Source organism: Ascaphus truei, chromosome 4 (genome assembly GCF_040206685.1).
Source record: "Ascaphus truei isolate aAscTru1 chromosome 4, aAscTru1.hap1, whole genome shotgun sequence".
NCBI classification, from domain to species: domain Eukaryota; kingdom Metazoa; phylum Chordata; class Amphibia; order Anura; family Ascaphidae; genus Ascaphus; species Ascaphus truei.
This window is the reverse complement of record NC_134486.1, coordinates 246331555-246354359: the sequence shown is the minus strand read 5'-3', so window position 1 is coordinate 246354359 and position 22805 is coordinate 246331555. Positions and strand designations below refer to the sequence as shown.

General features: G+C 39.4%; 1 protein-coding gene across 2 annotated transcripts in view; it reads right to left on the bottom strand.

Annotated features, from left to right (window-relative positions):
* The window catches only part of CLVS2 (clavesin 2), a 101481-nt gene that overhangs the window by 46830 nt on the left and 31846 nt on the right, over positions 1 to 22805 (bottom strand). For both annotated transcript variants that reach the window (XM_075597177.1, XM_075597175.1), the window contains exon 2: positions 15249 to 15423. In XM_075597177.1, the coding sequence (XP_075453292.1) occupies positions 15249 to 15423 (175 nt within the window). The remainder of the gene's footprint in view (positions 1 to 15248; positions 15424 to 22805) is intronic.

Here is a 22805-nt window from a genome sequence, read left to right as displayed (position 1 = left end):
TGACTCAGCTACGGTGTCCCTGGATGACCAGAATACCTTCCTACGCGTTTCGAAACACTCGATCACGTGTTTCTTCGTTAGGGAATGACGAAGAAACACGTGATCGAGTGTTTCGAAACGCGTAGGAAGGTATTCTGGTCATCCAGGGACACCGTAGCTGAGTCAATCCGGCGGTGACGTCAGCGGAGGAGACGCGCGAAATCCACGCGGTGTTGTTGAATGCACGAGTATTCCTGAGATCTCCCCGCACGCTCTAAGCAGACGTCCGGCACCCCACAGCAGACGGCTACCCCTGGCTAAAGACCCCGTACCAATGCACATGTCCTACTCCAGGACGGTGAGTAGGATTTCGGTTTTACCTCTGGTGGAGCAGCAAGGCTTCTCTCTGCTTAAATGCTGAGAAGCCCCTATCTCTTTTATTAACAGAAGATCATCCACTGTTTATTTTACAGTTCATGTTTTATTTCAATTGTAGTCACAATTGTTTTAATTAATAAATTGCTTCATTTTCCATCCACATGTCTTATATTGTCTAAAGGATAATACACTATTGTGTTGTTTGTATTTCTCTTGTCTCCCTCTCTGAGCTTATACAACAGAAACCTCAGCACAAGACTTTTGTTCCAGCCACCTACCCTCAGCGCCATAAGAGGTTTTTCTATCCACATCTTGCATATCTGGTTGGAAGATCCCAGATTAACCCTCTACGGCAGCTCCAGGACTACCTACCCCCTAGGACTGTATCTCAGGTTTTGTTTCTCCTGTTTGTTTGCAATTGTTGCACTAGCGCTTGTATACACTTATTTTACACCTTCTAATAATATTTTGTGACTTACTTTATTTAAGATGGTTTTAAAGCAAGATAGAGATACTGTAGGGAGCTTAATCGATCTTGGACAGAATCCAATAACATAAGCAAATATGTCTTCATGGATTACTTACAGAAGTAAAAATGTCAACTATATGACATTTTTGCAGGAGGGTTATTGATAGATATTTTTTGCTGGATGCTCAAAACGCATTGGTGGGGGGCTCTATACCCCATAATGTGGTGGTTTTTTGCTGGACGCTCGAAACACGTTGGTGGGGGGCTCTATACCCCATAATGTGGCTGTTTTTTGCTGGAATCCATTAAATAATTCTTTTTAATGGGCACACGCTCTTTGGACGTTCCTTCATTCATTTTTTCTTTGGTCCTGTACTGTTGGTGCCTGCTTTTTCCTATCTATCTTATTGATAGATTGCCCAATATATCTGCTGCTCATATCTTCACTATCAAATAAATGCACACAGCATAAATTACTTTAAAATACTTTCTTGCACCCTGAAAAGCTACCTACACATAATACACTAGATAAAAGAATATGTTGTTGTTTTTATTCAATGATGTTGACAGTCTTTGCTAAAAAGAAAGTCACTCGAATTACAGGTTTGTTTCTGGCATGCTAATGTGCTTAAAAAAAACATTGGGCAGCTACAAATCGGGGCATAGGTGAGAACATGCAGTAACTGTGCAATAAGTTTCAGTACAAGTAAACTAAAGGAATGGAATGCAATTATTGTGTAATCATTTCCTGTGTCCTTGAACCTCTCTGCGTGTTTAATTTCACTGTTCTGAGGCAGCCATTGCTGCTCAGTGTAAGCTGCAATATTGTTGCTACAAATGTTGCCTTTCCCCCATAGTTTTGCCAGTTGCCTTGGCAACCTCCCTGCGCTCAAAACCTGAGATGGTTTGCCCATTCTCCTCTGCAATGTTTCAGTATTTGGTACGCCCCCCTGCCTATTCCTGTCTGTACAGGAAAGCATATTTCCTCTTGGATCTTGCAGTCTGTGAGTACACACATCTTACTGCCTCTCCCATACAAGGCATTCTTAATTTACCTCTTAGTTACTTACCCCTTAGTTACAAGGGGCTAGAGAGCCAGAACATTCTGTGTTTTATTGTCTCTTGTGTAAAGTGCTGAGAACACTGTGGGCGCTATATAAATAACAATATACATAGAAAGTGCCAACAGTGTATGCAGCACTTTCCGTATGACAATACAGGGTTATAAAATGCAAACAACTCTCATTTGTTATCTGAGAACTTATCTTGATTCCGATCACATTCAATATTCTATATACAATTAATTCCATGCGCCAAAGTTATTCTCTTTTCACAAATTCCTATAGGGGTGTGGAATACATCCCCCCCCCCCTACTCCGGCTGCAGGAATCCACTGTTCAACTGTATATATAATAATTATTTTTCTGGGAATGGACCAAGTTGTATTTACCAATTTACACCTGTAACACGTGTAGTCACATTAGCGCCCCACTCTTGCAAAATTAACCTATGATGTGCCAGATTGATTAAAAGACTTACTACCTCATGATATTATTGTGATAATTGCAGAAACATTTTTAATGAGGTGCAAAGAGATTCCGCGAGATAAGTTTTTCTTTCAAATGAGACATAGTGCCACTACTTTCTTCAGTTCCATGCACTATTATGTATTATTGTATTAATTTAGCTTTACAGATCAAGCATTACAGCTTAATCTGTTATAGAAGTATAGCATCAACTTTCACTGTTCTATTAGAACCCTCATTCTACTAATATAGTTACTGTACATAGTAGATAAGGTTGAAAAAAGAGGTACGTAAATCAAGTTCAACCTATGCTAAATTTAGACAACAGATACTTTATCCTATATATATACTTACTTATTGATCCAGAGGAAGACAAACAAAAAAAACCATTGAGGGGAAAAATAAATTCCTTCCTGACTCCAAGAATTAGCAATCGGATTAATCTCTGGATCAACATCCTTCCCATTTTACTTATTTGGTATATCCCTGTATACCTTTCCTTTCTAAAATGATGACCAACCTTTTTTTGAACAAATCTATTGTATCTGCCATCACAGTCTCCATGGGTAATGAATTCCACATTTTTACTGCCCTTACTGTAAAGAAACCTTTCCTTTGTTGCTGGTGAAATCTCCTTTCTGCCAACCTTAAGGGATGGCCCAGAGTCCTTAGTACTGCTCATGGGATGAATAGTTATTTTGAAAGCTCCTTGTATTGTCCCCGAATAAATTTGTATATAGTTTCATATCCCCTCTTAGACGCCTCTTTTCTAGTGTAAAAAAATCTAATTTAGCTAGCCTCTCCTCATAAGTTAGTTTGTACATCCCCTTTATTAATTTGGTGACTCTTCTCTGCACTCTCTCTAGTTCCATAATGTCTTTTCTTAGGATTTGTGCCCAAAATTGTACTCCATATTCAAGGTGTGGTCTTACTAATGCTATGTAAAGGGGCATAATAATGTTTACTTCCCTTCCATCCATTGCCCGTTTAACGCAAGATAAGATCTTGTTTGCCTTTGCAGCTACTGCATGACATTGGGCACTATTGCTAAGTCTGCTGTCTACAAGCACTCATAAATCCTTCTCCATCAAGGAATCCCCCAATTTATCCCCATTTAATTTGCAAGTTGCCTTTTTAATCTTGCACCCCAAATGCATAACCTTAAATTTATCTGTATTAATCCTCATTTGCTATTTACCTGCCCACGTTTCCAGTCTCTCCAAGTCCTTCTGAAGAGAAATTACATCCTGCTCTGATTCTACTACCTTACACAATTTAGTATCATCAGCAAAGATGGAGACTTTGCTCTCGATGCCAACCTCAATAATAGTACTAAGAACTACTAATGTAGAAGGCCAATAACTCTTTTTTTCAGTTCTAGATAAAGATACTGTAGTATAGTTTTTTTTATTTTTTTATTGTGCTAAATAAGGCATACAAGACCATTGGCATTAACTATAATCTGTTAGACATTCTCCTAATTGTCTTCCTTTGCTTATTTGCAGTAAAGCTACACAGTCCCCTGCATCTGACCCGCTATTGATTTCCCAGCATGGAAGTGTTCTTAGATGTTTGGTGCTTCCTCTAATTGATGTACTCTCTCTCTATAAAAATGGTTGGTTTCGTTTTGCTGTTCTAGTTAAAATGCAGATGCTCTAACACAGGGGTGGGCAACATTTTTTGTCTGCACCTCCCTGCCTGCTCTCCCCTCCTGCTCGCGCCACCCCCCACTCCCCCTTACCTTTTCTCTGGCGTGTTCTGACATCACAACGTCATATGATATTGTGTTGCCATGCCAATGTGACGTCATGTGACCTTGCGTCATCATTTCATTACATGTTACCATGGCGACGCATCACCAGAAGCTGCTAGAGACAAGGTAAGGGACTTACGGAGGCCTTGCGCGCTCCCCCGGCATTTAAGTTAAATATTGTGGGGAAGGGCACGCCTATGTAAATGTCGCGCCCTCCCCCCTGAAAATGTTGCACCCCCCAGTTCATGCACACCCCTGTTGTACTGTAACACATCTCTGTGTGAAGCCAAACATGGACTTTTGTTTGTCTGTCATAGGTTCTTCATTGTACCGTTTTTAGTGTTGTAACTCTATGGGTAAACTGAGGTTTGGAAAATGTGTAAATTGAATTAATTACGTTTCTCACATACAGTAGGAATGCATGAATTAGGCATTACTTTAGACAATATCACTGCTTCAAAAAGATGTATGTTTTTCATCCTTACAGAATCTTGAACTACTAACACTGATATACATAATGGGTTAAACTAGATGATTTACAGATTTAGGAAAAATCATATTGAACATTTAGAAAAAATAGCTTTTGTTAAGTTACACCTCAATGACAGGGTTGCCAGATGTGTTACATACTGTAGTTACATAAAGTAATTACATACAGTAGTAGATGAGGTTGAAAGAATACATGTCTATCAAGTTCAAACTATGCTAAATTTAGACGACAGGCTAAGTATCTATCTTTACTTACGTATTTACAGTACAGCTCAAACCCGTTATAACGCGATCCGTTACAATGCGAATCCGCTTATAACGCGATGCAAGCGTGGCTCCCAATTTTTGTATTTATGAATACTTTACAACACGATTATTGGTGTCTTAAATACTTTATTGTACAATGCATACAATTGTACATTATTTTTAACGCGATCCGCTTATAGCGCAATGTGATTCTTTGGACCCCAAGCACAGCGTTATAAAGGGGTTGAGCTGTATTTTGATTCAGAGGAATGCAAACAAAAAACCCCAGTGAAACATCATCCAATGTCCATAAGTGGAAAAAAAGGTATTCCTTCCTGACCAATAATGGTAATCAGATTTCTCCCTGAATCAACATCCTTCCCATGTTTACTTATTTGGTATATGCCTCTATACTTTTGCTTTCTAAAAATACGTCCAAACTTTTTATTGAAGATATCTATTGTATCTGCCATCACAGTCTCAGTGGGTAATGAATTCCACATTTTAACTGCCCTTACTGTAAAGAACCCTTTCAATTGTTGCTGGTGAAATCTCCTTTCCTCCAACATTAAGGGATGACCCGAGTCCTTTGTACTGCCATTCCGACGAATAGTTATTTTTAAAGCTCCTTGTATTGACACTGAATATATTAGTGTATAGTTATCATATCCCCTCTTAGGCTGGGATTATGGTCCTGTGTGCGAACGAGCACGCTGCCACGCGCACTCCTGCAGCCCAAGGGATTTGTGAATTTGGCGGCAGGAGATTGCAGACGTGTTGCGGGGTGTGGCGAGCTGAACCAGCTCACGTGCGCTGACGTCACGGAGCAGCCACCTGAAAACACAGATTCTCTTGTATGCTGAGAATGCTGACGCTTCAACACGCTACTTTGCCGGCAGTTGCGCAGGTACTTGGGTAGCTCACATAACAAAATCCAGCAGAGTGCTTGACGGGCATGTGCACGCAAGCACGCGCAAGCAACGGCGCCGGCATAATAATCCCAGCCTTAGACGCCTGTTTCGTAATAGAAACAAATCTAATTTAGCTGGTATCTCATAAATCAGATGTTCAATCCCCTTTATTAATTTGGTGGCTCTTCTCTGCACTCTCTCTTGTTCCATAATGTATTTTCTAAGGAGTGGTGCCCAAAATTGTATTCCATATTCAAGGTGTGGTCTTACTAATGCTTTGTAAAGGGGCATAATTATGTTTACTTCCCTTTCATCCATACAGTACATGTTTAATGCAAGATACAATCTTATTTGCCTTTGCAGCTACTTCCAGACATTGGGCACTACTGCTAAGCCTACTGTCTACAAGCACTCCTACATTTTTCTCCATCAAATTTTTGTCACATTTAATTTGTAAGTCTCCAGGTTATTCTTGTTTTCCAAATGCATAACCATACATACAATATATCTGTATTAAACCTCATCTGCCATTTATCCGCCCAAGTTTCTAGTCTAGCCAAGTCCTTTTGGAGCTAAATTACATCCTGCTATGATTTAACTACCTTCCACAATTTTGTTTCATCAGCAAAGATGGAAACTTTCCTCTCTATGCCAACCTCAAGTTCATTAATAAAAAACTTAAAAAGCAGGGGTAAAAGTACCGAACCTTCAGGTGCTCCACTTAGAACTTTAGCCCAAACTGAGAAGGTTCCATTTATGGCAACTCTCTGTTGTCTAACCTTCAACCAGTATGCAATCCAGGTGCAAATATATTTACTGAGTCCAATTAGCTTTATTATATAAACTAACCCCAAGGTACCTTATTAGATCATGTCAACTGCATTACCCTGGTCTAAATTGCTACCGACTTCCTCAAATAAATGAATTTAAGGTTAGTTTGCCATCCTGCCTTCATAAATCCATGCTGACTATTACTAATATTTTTTTTAGCCATTAGGTATTCCTGAATATTATAACATACTAAATCTTCAAGTAGCTTCCCCACTATTGATGTCAGGCTTACATGTCTGTAATTACCTGGTAGAGATCTAGCTCCATTCTTAAATATAGGCACCACGTTTGCTTTACGCCAATCATATGTTACTGAGCCTGTGGAAGTGAAGTTCTTGAACATTAAATTTAATGGTTTGGCTATTACTGAACTTAGCTCCTTAAGAACCCTTGGGTGTATGTCATTGGGACAGGTGTTTTATTTACTTTAAAATATCAAGCCGTCTGTGCACATCTTCCTCAGTTAACCAATTGTTCTTTAATATAGAGGTTGCAGCTTCCTTCTGTGGTAATATTTTTGCAATTGATAATCTACTGTATTTAATTCTCCTGTTTTATCCTTATCTCCAATAATTTGCCAGACCATCTCACACTGAAATGATCCTATATTTTATTTTCTAATCTTTTTATTAGTAAGGTACATAAAGAACAATTTTACTTCATTTGATTGCCCTTTCGCAACTTTTGTTACTTTTTTATAATTCTAATATGATGCCTCTGCCCCTTCTGACTTTAATGGGCCTACTCACTAAACGTTGATAAGTTCAATGCATTACTGACCAGATTAGCATGTTTTACCGCACAGTATAAAATTTGCGTATTCACTAAAAAAAAATCTCAAGTTTTTTATTGTGCGCTAAAACAATGCTAAATCGCACTACTTTGTATTTGCTTAATGAGCCAAATGTCGCTCCAGCAGTCTGTAAGAGTTGTACAGAAAGAGCTGCACAGAGAGAGCTGCATCTCCCTGCATACTGTAGCTCTTACAGGCGATCACACAGTTTTAATTAAAAAAATAGTACCATAGTATTGAAGCAGGGGGTCTCTGAAGCTGAAGCACATTCATTTGAGCCCCAGGGACCCCAGGCTTCCCGAGTCACAGGCCCTGTTAAGGGCTGCCAGAATCTCCGGCATGTTTAAATCTCCTGCGTCGCATGACCGGGACATTTAAATGATGCAGGGAGATACCAGCACCCATACCAAGTCCTGTAACTCGGGAAGCAGGTAGTCACCAAGGCTGAAATTAATGAGATTCAGCTCCGGAGAACCCCTGCTTCAATTAATTCAATTCAATGTGTTATTAAAATAACATAAAAACTGCTTCATTACCTTAGCGGTTAGCCACTAAGGCAACGAAGGGGTTAAGGCAGAGTACCTGGTTTGTTGGTGGTAGAGGGGGTGGGTGAAGGGGGTAGTTGCCCCAGGGTCGGTGGTTAGGCCAACCAGGAAGGTTGCAGGAGGAGCTAATGCCTTCACTACTATAGCGGTGGTAACAGCTATGGTACTGAAGGAGTTAACTCATCCTGCTACCCACCCAAGAGGCCTAACCACCCACCCTGGGGCACCCTGTTCAACCCACCCTCTCTACCACCAACACCCTCACCCTCACCAACACATACAGTACAATAATGGACAAAATTCCTATTATCTTAAGCCTACTTACCCTTACCCTTAGGGGTACCCTGTACCCCTACCCCGTACTTACCCATGCCAGGATGAAGGCCGTCCTTATCTTTCTCTGTGTCTTTCATGGGCAGCAACATTAAAATAAAAAAACTAACTACTGGTCACTAACCTCTTAATCACCTTAGTTGTTAGTAACCACTATGGTGATTAAGGGGTTAACCCCCTCCCCGCTACCCATCCGGGTGGCCTAACTACCCTCCCCAGGGAAACTACCCCCACTGCCCCTACCCATTGATTGTCACTTTGGTAAACCATGCTCACAATGGTCAACCTCAAAAAAATATCTAACAAAAATAAAATACATTACAATTAAATAAAAACATACATTTGCCAAAAAAGGCATTGATTGCTGTGTGTTATCTATACCCAGAAAGGGGCACAGGTAAACACATTGCCAGTCAATGGGTATCCTAAAAAAGCACAATTATATCAAATACAATCAATGTGTTCCTTTCCTTTGCCGGGATGAACATTCACCTTTCCTCATCCAAATGCAGCACCAACTCCTGTCCCACAACACAATGATCCTCATCAGCCTGATGCGCAGAAGTCCATGATCCTCTGTTGATTGCAGAGGAGTCTCCTCTAAGTTGTTTCTTCTTTCCTTTCTTTTATTCTTATCTTCCTTTTTTCTTCTTTATTCTCTTCTTTCTAATCCAACAGGTCAGGTCCTGGACAAGAGATTTTTATCCGATAGCTTCTTGTGCTCAAATGAGATGGGACAGGCCTTATATAAGGCCTGTGATGTCACATTTGACTGACAAAGGTTACACCCACCAATCTGATTGGTGGATATACCCTGTGAGTCGTTCCATTTTTTTTTATAATGTGATGTAATCTTAAAGGGAGGGAAACCAGCCAATCAGGTAGGATATGCCTCCCTCCCTTTAAGATGCTTCCCTCCCTTTATGATGACGTCACTTCAGCAACAAAAAAAATCACAACGGTGGATATACGATGTGATGCCTTTCCTTTTTTGAAGTAATGTGACGTCATCAAAAAGGGAAGGAGGCATGCTACTTAATTGACTATCTTCCCTCCATTTTTGATGATGTCATCTCATTTTAAAAAGTGGAAGGTGTCACATGGTACATCCACCAGCAGGATTTGTGGGTGTAACCTTTATCAGTCAAATGTGACATCACCGGCCTTATATAAGACATGTCATGTCTCATTTGACCCCAAGAAGCCGTCAGATCAACATCTCCTGTCCTAGACCCGACCTGTTGGATTACAAAGAAGAGAAGAAAGAAGGAAGATAAGAAGAAAAGAATAAAGAACTTACCGGAGACTCCTCTGCAATCAACTGAGGATCTTGTGGTTCTTCGCATCATACTGATGAGGATCATTGTGTTGGGTCAAGATTTGGTGCCGCAGTTGGACGAGGAGGGTGAATGTTCATCCCGGCAAAGTTAAGAAACACATTGATTGGATTTTATTTAATTGTGGGTTTTTTTAGGTTGCCCATTGACTGGCAATGTACTATATTTATCTATGCCTCTTTCAGGGTATAGATAAACACATTCACAATCAATGCATTTTTTGGCAAATATTTGTTTTTATTTAATTGTAATGTATTTCATTTTTTTTAGATTTTTTTGTTAGGTTGCCCATTCATTGCCATTGTTGCAATCCACGCCTACATTGTGGGCATGGTTTACTAAATTGATAATCGATTGGGTTTATTGGCAAATATTTGTTTTATTTAAATGTAATGTATTGTGTTTAGTGCTTGTTCTTTATTTGTAGCTTGCCCATTCATTGCCATTGTAGCAATCCATGTCCATATTGTGAGCATGGTTTACCACTGTGACAATCAATGGGGGTGGCAGTGGGGATTGGGGTAGTTACCCCAGGGAGGGTGGTTAGGCCATCCGAGTGTGTAGCAGGGGAGGGGAGTTAACCTCTTAGTTACCATTATGGTTACTACCCACTATGGTGATTAAGGGTAGTGGCTAGTAGTTAGTTTTTTATTATAATGTTGCTGCCCATGGAAGACACAGAGGAAGACGAGGATGGCCTTCATCCTGGCAAGGGTAAATACAACTTTCATTTACTTTATGCTGGCTAGCTAATGTTTTATTTTTAATGGGAATTGCGCTATTATCCAGATCTGGATAATAGGAATTTTTACCATTATAATGTGTGTTGGGGTAGAGGACAGATGTAGAGGAGGAGGGGGGTGGGGGGGTTGTGTGGCCATTGCTTGCCAATGTGACTATCTGTGATCCGTTGAGGGCATAGATGATCACAGTGCCAATCAATGGATAAAATGGCTAGAGATTTGTTTTATAGTAATAAATATATTATAGTAATGTATTTTATTGTATTGTACTGTAATGGTTATTTGATTAGGCAAAATCGTTATTAGCCATCTTTGGCTAATAGCATTTTTACCCATTCCTGTGTGGTGTTGGTGGTAGAGAGGGTGGGTGAAGGGGGTAGTTGCCCCGGGGTGAGTGTTTCGGCTTTGTGGGAGGGATTAACTCCTTCATTACCTTAGCGGTTGTAACTGCTAAGGTAATGAAGGGGTTAACTGCTACTGCAACTCTCCCGGGAGCCCTAAACTCCAACCCCCCTGGGGCAACTACAAGCTTCACCTGCCCCCTACCAACAACAAAGCAGTTCCTGCTATTTAATCCCTTTATTACCTTAGCGGTTAGCCACTAAGGTAATGAAGCTGGCTGGAATTTTATTTGTATTACCTAGGATTGAAGAAGGGAATCTCCAGAGCAGAAATGAAAGCAGGTCAGCGCCTAAGAGCCCCGGCATCAATCCTATTAAGTAAAAATACAATAAAGTCGGTTAGATGCAGATCGCAATTCCGATCTTACCACCCTTTAGATTGCGAGAAAAGAATGCGAGTTTTTAATGAGCGAACTCCATCTCAAAGCGTAGTGAATAGCAGTTACTAGCAAACAATGTGAGTTTGGACATTTTTTCAGCTACCGTATGGCTTGTAATAGCCATAGTGTTAAAGCTTATTAAAAAGCTGTTTTTTTTATGCCATGTTGCCCTGTTATCAAAGCGTTATCAAGTGAATAGCTACACATGCAATATCGCTTGGAAAGGGCACTTTATGTGCATTAATGCACTTATCGAAGTTTTGTAAATAGGCCCCTAAGAATCTAAACGCCTGCCTCTTTCTTTCCCTTTCTTCCCCTATCTGTTTATTTAGCCACATTGGTTTAGACTTATTTCTTTTATATTTATTATCTAAGGATATCCACTGATAAGTGTGCTTTTCTAACAATGTTTTAAAGACTGCACATTTATCTAACGCATTTTTTTTCTCTAAAAATGGCATCCCATTTCTATGGAAATTATTCCTCAGTTTTTTCAAATCTGCTTTTCTAAAATGTAAAGTCTTTGCTGAACCTCTATACAGGCATACCCCGCATTAACGTACGCAATGGGACCGGAGAATGTATGTAAAGTGAAAATGTACTTAAAGTGAAGCACTACCTTGTCCCCACTTATCGATGCATTTACTGTACTGCAATCGTCATATACGTGCATAACTGATGTAAATAACGCATGTGTAACAAGCTCTATAGTCTCCCCGCTTGCGCACAGCTTTGATACAGGTAGGGAGGCGGTATTGCTGTTCAGGACGTGCTGACAGGCGCATGCGTGAGCTGCCGTTTGCCTATTGAGCGAGATGTACTTACTCGCGAGTGTCCTTAAAGTGAGTGTCCTTAAACCGGGGTATGCCTGTAATATGGTTTTTGATCATTTATTTAAAATGAGATCATGTTATGATCACCGTTTCCCAAGTGTTCCCGGACTTAAATGTTTGTTATTACTTCTACATTGAATGATATTAGCAAATCCAGTAATGGTATGTTCCTCAATAATTTCGTTCATGTAATTGTCTTTAAGCACTTCCTAGTCATGATTTTCAACCATGTTGCAGTAATGCCTATGATATCATATTGATCCCTTGTAGCTATTAATTCAAGCTCTCTCATTTAATCTATCAAGCTTATTGCATTAGCAAACATGCATTTAAGTTTTTTTTCCCAGTGTGTGCTATTGTTATCTTATCTGCTCCTGCCTTTCTCCTCCAATTGGATTTAGTCTTTAAAAGTTTACTAGTAGTATCTATATCTAATATGGGTGCCTCCCTGCATGCCAAAGTACTACTCCCCCCCCCCCACATTCCACCTCAATAGCTATCTCCATGTTCCTATCTATTCTGTCTAGTACTATTGTGTCTAGTGAAGTACCTCTTTCTTGTCCCTCACCCTCCTTCTTAGTACAAAATCTCCTCCAACCTTTTTAACCTCCTCCCCCTAGAACAGAAGATCCCTATTTGTTGAGGTCAGTCCCAGTCCCACCAAATAACTGTCTACATGATCAGCAATGTGCCAAGCCCAAGAACACGGAAGACAAAAACTGTTCAGTTCATGCCATCACAGTAACATATTTCCCTATCTAAGAAAACAATGCACACACAAGCGCACCATGGATTAGTGTAAACTATGACTATTTTAATAATTGGTCAAAAGACCACAAAACCACAATAATTAAATAATAAATCACAGTGGAAAAGACAACAACAAACTAATAAACAAATCAAAGTGCAGGGCAAACGCGATGACTGCAAATTCTGGTCCATGCAGCGGAGCCCTGGGGTAAGACTGTGAAATCTTTGTTGCCGGTAGAAAAAAACACAAACACTGTATGTATGGAAACAGTTTAGACGGACACTTTCTCCCAGGAAACGACACAAGGAAACGTATAACCTGAAGAAAGGTTGTTCAAATATACCTCTGAGTGAGTTATTCAAACCACTCAAATATACTGTAACATTGTTAAAAAGGCTAATAACCACAAACCTTAAGTTTTACCACAAGGCACAATAAGACAACATCAACTTTGTGACCTTACCAAATACACCTTCAAAGTGTTTTTTCAAAACAAAAGGCATTCCAGTATTTTATGGTTTTTATATTTGTGCCATAGTGCCTAACATCCACCAACTAGAAAATTTGCTGAGGATAGGACATTTGGGGACTAATCTTCTTATGCACAAATATTGAATTCTTTCCAATAGCCCTGTCCAATTCTGGATTTTCTGTTATATGGTGTCAATTTTTATATTATTAACTGTGTATTGTAGATTGTAGGTAACTGATTAAGCTTAATCAAGGTATAGGTTTACAATTATTTTGTTTTGTAAAATACCAATGTTAGGAATTATTTAATTGTTTCATTGTTTTTTTATTACATTTTTATGACTGAAACTGCACATCATTTTCTTTAAGGAGCCTCGGTTATACTAGTATTGCTTCAAATTATACATATCAGATCCTAATTCATGCACCAGGATGTTTTCCCTTCTCTAGTATCATTTTATGCATATATTAACCCCTTTGTAGTCCTTTGTGCTCAGCTAGTCATGGAGGCCCACGACTAGTTGACCAGTGGGCTACTAGGGGTTAATATTTACTATAAAGTATTTTAATTACTATTTTATCATCTATTTCAGGTTTAGCTTATCTTGCCTATGTAAATAATGGCAGCATATTGGCCATTACTGACAGAGAAAAGATAGGGCTAGCGCCAGCCTGGAGTAGGTGATAAAATATGTTCTGGTGTTAATCCCGTTCTGATATATATTGAAACGTGGTAAATAGCCACTGATAGCAAAAAGTGCAACGGTGCAACGTTGATGTATTGCACGATAAAAAATAACACATGTTTAGTTTTTTTAGGCTGATGCAGCTGGATGTATCCAGGCCTAGGTGAGGAAATTACCTTTCATTAACATACATTATATTGAGGAAAATATTTTGGAGGGAGAAAGTAGAAAAACGATGTTGTTTTTCAACAAATTATGAGGAAGTCACCGTCATAAATATAGTTTTGGCAAGTTTAAAACGAGAGGCAATCCTTCCATAAACAACAGAATATATATATAAGCATTATGTTAAACACTAATCTAAAAAGGTATGAATGGGAAAGTGTGGACCAAGAGCAAAAGGAAATGTAAAGAATTTTATTTTTAAAAACGGACATATGACAGAAGTCCCAATTTACGATTATTACAAGAGGTGTGCACATTTTTCGCTGAAGTTGAAATCAGGCGAAATGTGCCTTTTTTTCATTAAAACAAATGTGCAAACACGGCTAGCTTTGCAAAAAAAATGGCTAGTATTTATATGCAATGTGCTAGGTCTCGTGGCCCTTTATGTACTGCCATTTACAACTATTGTTGCTTAATTCTGGAGAACTTTGCCAAATTTGGTGCAATGTGAACTTTCGCAAGAACACTTTTCAGAACATTTACATTGTTACAAAACACACAAAATGCTGTTAAGAAAATGTAAAGAAATGCACACATCTGTAACTATTACCTTATCTGCAAGTAAAGACCTTGTACCATCCTAATACTTTCTCGGCTTGTTGGAATGTTGATGAAAAAAAAAAAAGATTTAGGGGTAATCCCGAAGCTGCCATTTGGGCTGTTTCTCTGATGAAAATCCCAATTGCTGTCTACAGGATTTTTGGCCAAAAATAGCCCGAAAGGCCAATTTGGCATGTATAGATTAAGGCTCTTAATGTCCTGAATATAATAGAGAAAACATATAGTCTATATAAAAATAACCAATTATGCTTCTATACAATTATGTTCTTTCCCAGTTATTTTAGGATAAGATGGATACATTCTGGTATGAATTTAAAAAAAAAGTCTATAAAACAAAGGAAGAGTTGTTCCTTTTGAGTAAAGAGTTGCCAGGTAAGTACTCTTTTATTCAATTTCAGTAATTGTCTGCTCTCAGTTACCCACTTCAGCTTGTGGAAATGTAAATTATGCCTGTAAGTATCCGATTATTATTTCTACATTTCTACGAATGTGGAACTATGATTAAGTGCTCAAGAGACTGTCAAAAGATTGAGCATATTATTCAAGGCAGCTGAGCACAGTGAGATATGACGTTTCCCTTATTATGATGGGGGTAGAATATTTTTACCTGAAGACCCTCTATGGCTAGTCTCAGCATGCTTGGTGTAAGTTTGGAGGCCTGCTTGAATGTGAAGTTGCTCCAGTCTATGATCAAAACAAATCCATTCACTTGAAGTTCTGGGTCTTCTATCATAGCTTCTAAAGATAGCAGTATTGCGCGTAAAATATCCACGAGCGTATACCTGCAGAAAATAGAGGTACTGTAAGATAGCATTCTGCAATGTCATCCTAAAGGTTCAATGTCTCCACAATAATATAATTTAAAAAATCTTTTGAATCACTGTGGTTATTCAATGGTTTAGAAAGCTGGCATCACAAGAAATGTGTATCTCTTTATTGGATATTACATCTTACAACCTTAAAAAGTAAAATATGAATTAGAGAAGGGAGTAGTACGTAGGTAAAAGTGGTGCATTTATTTACAACTTGAAATATGTTTATGTGAAACAAAAAAAAGCATGTTTGTTCTCCAAGAGGATTACTCAAAGAAATGTATATACTGTACAAGCATTCCTTTATCACTGAGCCTAGGACTAATATTTGGGCTGTGTTTTTTAAAAGATACAAACTATACATACTGTAGTTCCTCAAAATGTTTAGGATCACAGCACTTCCATACTTGATTGCGCATGTAAATTGGATCAATGGAAATAAATCTCTGTTACCCAACTGAAAGCCGCGCATTCGACAGGTTCTTCATACAAAATGTATGATTGACCTTCTTCTCTTCTTCTTTTTTTTTTTTAAATGAAACCTCAGAACAGTTTCGGTTTTACATAGTCATTATTTACAAGTTCTTCTGACAATATTAAAAAGTTAACTCTCAGGAGCATGGAACTCATTACATGTGTATATGTTTGCACTGTGGAATATGTTGCTGCTTTACAAATAAACGATGATAATAATAATAACAACCCTATGATACAGTGTTTCATTTTATTGAGCATTTCAGGCTGTTATTTTTCCAGTTATGCTGGGTCATATTGAGTAAATAGCTGTGAAACCAGCGTCCCCGTAAAGTAAAAGTGAGGGTGTGAGTATACTGATGCAGCCACGAGTATCCGAACTCTTGCCTGGGAAAATCTGGGGCAATACTCCAGTAATGCTGCAACATTTCTATGACATTTCTGCAGACAGACTAATGGCCCATCGGATTAATACAGCGGGGGTCCCTGGCAGTCCCATTCAAACTGAATGGGACTGCCAGGGACCCTCGCTGGCTCCTCTGTGTTCACTTGGGACAGTTTGCAGTTCACACAGAGGAGCCAGAGGTGAAATTGTAGCTCTCCATCCGGACGCGGAGAGAGAGACCCCCTACCACCGAGTCACTCCCTATGTTTTTTATTTTCCCCTAGAAGCCAGTAGTTGCTTTTTTTATCTGTTTTATCTGTTTTGTTTCATCATAGTTTGTTTATTCCTGTTTGTTTTAATAAAGTTTTAAATCCCATAGACCACAGTGTCCCATAGTTTGCATTTACCCCTTCATTAGCATTAAGGGGTCCCACAACAGAAACCAGAAGTGGAAAGAAACCTCTACCAGTGTGTACTCACACTGGCCCGTGTGAGTATTTTGTTATATCTCTTATTACTCCCTTTCACCTCAAACATCAGGTGACTCTCAGGTTAAACATACACAATTATATGCAATTATTTGCAAGATATCTACAGACACTACCATCTGAAGCCCTGCATCAACTTCTTACACGGGCGATATCAAGATACCACGATAGGAGAACACTCACATTGGCCCGTGTGAGTGTCTTACTATATTGCAATAGTATATTGCTTCATTACCCTCCCCTATACCGCAGCTGCTGTATATATGTATTGATCTAATCATCTTTTCATTTCCACGAGAGAAAAAAACACCTAGAAGGGGAAATCTATCCATTGCAGAAATCTGAAGGCACAACGAGAAAAGAAGATCCGACAGAAAGAGAACCTATATCCCAAAGAAGATCCGTGATTCAAAGAAACCTTGATGTGATAGAACTTACACAAGGCCGTGTAAGTTATTTATTCTTTTATCTTTCCACCTACATACACACACTATTGTATGTTCACCTCCCATTCACGGAGTCCATTCCATAGACTGATGCTTTAATAGAGGTGTTTTTCACCACATTGATCACCAGTCAAAGAGGACACATCATCAACTTTCCTTTCCTCACATTGTGCTCCCCCATCTTTTCTTGTGTTCTTTCAGTCATACTGGGCTTTACTTTAATCTGAGCTCACTACTAACTACAAGCATTGTTTTGGATGGTTTGCTTTACTTGCAGATATAATATACTTCTTACAAATTAGATAAGGGAACATAAAATGTAGCCATTCCTTGTTCTGAAATCTGTGGTACGATTTTTGGAACAAAAGGCAAGATAAGCAATAAAATAGGATCTTACTCAATTATGATTTTGTTTCAAAAACTTACCTCAACACTGATTAACTACAGTTATAGCTATTCTGGCTGAGTATGTGACACTGCTGCTTCAAATGTAGTCTATAGCATAGTAAACAATATTTGACTTTAATTGTTTCTGTGAGTGGAAATAATGCAGGGCTGAGAAAAGTGTCAACTCAATATTACAGTTCAAGCAAAACCTATTACACAGTGTATAGCTAAAGCGGAACCAATCTTATGCACAATACATCGCCCTGCCTGTACATTAGTTTAAGTGGCCATCCGAGGCCGTTTTCTTACATAATTCTGCTTGAATGGCGGGTTTATGAGTCATCCAATTCTGATGAAAGTATCTGTATGGATTAGTGAACCCTGTGTTGGACCATTTTTAAAATATTTATTTCAGTCAAATCCTTTGCTTCCCAACATGTTTCAAGGTCTTATTTTATTTTGTAATCTCTGAAAACTGTGACTGACTAGAAAGGGAATTGTTGGCAGAATAAACTCTTAAATGACTATCTCACTATGTATGTATGTAGCTTTAGTTATTTATTTATATAACGCACACAGTGTATTCACCACTTTACAAAATAATAAAATACAATACAGGGAATCATTATGCAATAAGTGCAACAAACAAAATAAGGCAAAAGGATAGGAAATTGCTGCCCTGGAGATCGTACAATGTGATATTTGAACTCTTACTGTTGTTTGCACAAGTTTTGCAAGTTCCTGGCCATTGTTTTACCCACAGATGGGGAAGGAAAGTTCAGATTAGAAATACTCGATGAATCATCGAGCCTGAGGAAGCAGAGTATTCAGCGAAACGCGTTGCTCTCATCTGTGTGACTTTTTGCTTTCCGGCGGCACCCGCAGTATACCGGATGCGATAGCAGGGACCTGTCTGTGCCACAGTGATCATGGACTCTGCAATAGTCGCTTATTTACATGTAAGTGTCGATTTGTGCTGTGCATTAAATGTATATGGTTTTACTCTAACTCATTCTCCATGCACATTCCTGACTTCGGGTGAGCCTCCTGTGCCAGGGTGAATCCACAGCCTTTACATTTAGAAGTGTCCATCTAAAGACTCAAAGGAGACTCCAATGGATAGAGAGGCACAGTAAAGAAACCTTTAAAACGCCATTTACTTACACATGGCCATGTAAGCAACATTTTTATTTTCACTATCACAACCCAGTACTCTATCACCAAGTAAGTGCATTGACTGTGGCTATCTTAGCACTTGTGCATTTTTTAGTGTGTGGAGGTTTGGTTATTATTTTAGCCAATCCACCACTGGCTATTTGTCTGTGTATCTTTGCATTTGCGCTCCCCTCACCTTCTCTTCATTTCTTTTATCCACTTGGGGATCCTGGAAAGATCCTTGGGGTTGAGCAGCAGACATTGGACTGCGTCGTAGTGCACCAATACATGGGTGAATATAGGGGTCCTCTATCACGGTAGTATCGTACCCATTTTATTTATGTTTATCATTCTATAGAGAGAGCACCTTAGTACTTTCTTTGCTAAGTAGTCCAAGGGGGACATGATAAATGAGTGAATTAGAATTTTAGTTCCGTCTAGAGTGAGAAAACGGCATATCCTGGTGATATTTCAGATGTGGGGACTGCAGGACTTGGTGTGGGATTTAATGTGAGGAATGAAGAAGAGGGCAGAGACAAAGAGGGCCCCATGGAGCGGGCTTAGTGTGTTGATGGGATTGTGGTATTATTGACAGTGAGGGAGAGTTTGGGTGTGGGAGTGAGAGTGGAAAAGGAAATATTAGTAGTTCTGTAAATACAAATTAGATTTAGCAGTGTTTCTATTTTTGTTTTATTATGTTATTAATGCGTGCCTGAAATCCAACAATAGTGAACAGGCCAGTGGGCCGAAGTCAGTGGCCCCTATCTAATATGCTGTGGAACTTCCAGGGAAGGCACTACGTTCCATTGCAATACATTTACATCTGAGCTTTACCTGACATAGAAAAGCAGCTTAATGGCCTTTGCTGGAGCTTCCTGCATTACAGTACGTGGGTCTACCTGCTCTTTGCTATAGAATCTGCACATGTCGACTTCACAAATGCTCCTTTCTAAAGGATAAATCAAATGATCCTTGTTTAATTTTTATTTCATAGCTAATATTATTGTACCAGAACAGAAATCAGTCAAATCTAAGGATATAAATAAAGTAATCAAACATCGTGATCTGCGGTAACTGACATTGACTTGAAATGCAGTTACCGTCGGATCAGACGCAATATCCGGCATTGTACTTTGATGTCTTGATGATTCCATGTTATGCCTTTTAATCTTGGAGAGTTCTCTAGCATGTAATTCTGTCTCTATCTGAAGAAGAATCATGTGAGGTTAAAAAGCTTGCACACTGTAAACTGTTGTTGATCCAGTAAAAGTAACCATACAACCTGTTTTTTTCCTTTTCCTTTGTTCATATTCTGTCTCTCCATTAAAAATAAATAAATAAATAAAGATTAGAAATTGGAAATAAATTATTTATTGTTTTTAGTACTTAAGAAGGTTGGACATTCAAGTTCTGCGTCTCCTCCAGTACACAGTGTTACTGTATATTATGGAGGTAAAGTTTCTTCAACAATTCGGTACTAACATCTTTATCTTGCTTTATCTGCTGCCATGCAGTGCAGAAGAGAGGAACGATCATATTAAAATAAGTGGTGCTAAGCCATAGGACACTATCGTAAGACACCTCATGGACAGTGCACATGAATGAGCCATAAGGTATCTTACAGTGCCGTAAGTTGTCTCATGGTGTGGTACAGACTTCCAGGTTACTGCACAGATTTATTTTTTTAAGAGGCAATGCCACATGGTGCACTAATGACTGTGATAGATTTAAGCCTTTCCCTGCTGGGAGTCTGGAGGCACCAGACGTCTGTGATAGTGACAATGTATAGCCTTGAATAGCAATGACATGGTCATAGGCCAGCCCCAGATGATGCAAACCGAAGTGGCGGCCTCGCCACTTCAGTTCCAATCGTGTTCACCACATTGGTGTAATGATGAAATGATATCCTCTAGAAAAAAAAGCAAAAATCCCAGCACATTCCCTGAACATCATACAGTAAGTGCACAAGGCCTGCTGGCACCTTGTGATATTAAGGCAATGTCATAAGGCCACTGGGCAGCCTAAGTGTTAACAGGTCTAATATTGGAAGTTGGTGTCTTCAAAAACCCAAGTCAACATTTAAAAAGGATTTAAACCCACCAAAATTGAACCCTCTTAGCATATCATTGGTTCCTATGTCCTGCTGCAATTTTAATGAATTACAGTATTGTAACACAATTTTGGAAGCACCATGGATGAAACAAGTAAAGTATTACAGAACTGCATGCTATGTGGGTTTATTATACAAAAAAAGGCAATTCCATTGTAAGTAGCAAGAAAATGTTATTTCACACCATGAAAAAGCGATTTTGCAATTAACAAACACATTGTATTCATTTAACATTTGCAATTAAAGCAATTGCTCACACGGCTGAAGAACAAAATAATTGTATACAGTACTGTATATGGAGGTGAACTTTTTTCAACCTGGATGTAAAAAATCTTCCTGGCTTTCAGTTGCAACGTCTTACTGTAAGTTTGCTGTGCCATCTTACATATATACTCGGGGCTGGCTTGATGGCGATGCAGTCACATGAGCCCTTCGCTTACAGAGGCCCCGCGCTCTTCCCCACATTTAAACTGATTGCAGGCAGAGAGCACGAGGCTCTGTAACTATCTCTTACCTTTTCTACGGCTTCTCCTCCTGCTTGACAATGCGGCATCAAATGGCCACGCGCTGCCATGACAAAGTGCCATAATGATATGACGTCACGTTGCCATGACAACGCGACGGCGCGTCGTCCCATGGCGCCACAATGTCGCAGAGAGGAGGAGCCCGAGGAGATACTAAAGAGATGGTAAGAAGACCCGTGCTCTCCCCGACACCAAACCCTGCATAATTAGATGCCGGCCCTGGATGTACTATAGCAGTGGTTATCGCCCCCGTCAACACAATACATTGCGTTAACACTGGTATGTTATCTAACAGTAGTGCTATTGAATAAAATATTTAAGGAGATAACAAATGTGTTATTTAATGCAATATTGTGTGTTAAAACACGTTAACAGGGGTAATAATGTCTGCTTCATTTGTATATGCTCTATTGATTCAATATCCTGGGAAGCCTTTGAATAAAGTTCTGATTCATTGATAGAGAAACAGCATACTGAACAGGAAGCTTGGAGTCAGTATCTCTCAATATTAGAATCTAAACCGGACCAATGTAGCACTTTATTGAGCTTGAATTGCACACCTGGTTTCAATTTCTAGACAAACAAAAATGAGAATACTGATGGAAGCCAATGCATTGTTAACTGTGCTTTAGTTCACTCCTCATTTTTCTGCATGGGGGGCAGGGTGGCTTTGAGATAATGGTTGTCTAAAATCCATTTGTATCCATTCAGGGAAAGAAAAAAAAACCTCCCTGGTGATAATAATGAAATCTGCAGTTTGTGTAGCTTTCCTAAGTGACTTTCATGTCATGTTAGCATCAGTCAAACTGTGATACTTGTATTAAACTAACATTGAATTGTTTTGAAATAATGTTTCCAAGATGTTAATTTGAAAATATGTCAACAAGTACTCTCGCAGTTCATGCTTGTGTATAATTGGCAATATCTGTATGAACATTAAATAAACTCTGCTGCGACGTACTCACTGCATGTGCTGGTATCACTAATGTTCTATTCCTCGGCATCTTGAAAGCGCAGAATGCATAAGTCTTTGTAATGTCGGTTGGGGTAAAATAAGAAAGAAGAAGCTGTCTTGATAAAAATTTGTTTTACTGGATCTTACATTCCATATTGGGCAAAGGTCCGAAGCCAATTACGTATAAGGCTGAGTCCACGCTGCCGCTGAGCTCGCTCCTGCTTGGAGAGAGGTGATGTCACCAGCTCTCAAGCATGAGCGATCGCTGTCCTGAAACATTTTAAGAGCAGGAGTGGGGGGGGCGTGGCTATTAGGGGAGGGGGCGTGTCATTAGCTGAATAGGGCCTGTCTGTGTATCTCTCTCTCTCCCTCTCTCCCCCCCCCCCCCCATTGCTCTCTCTCCCCTGCCTCCCCCCCTCCCCGCGCTA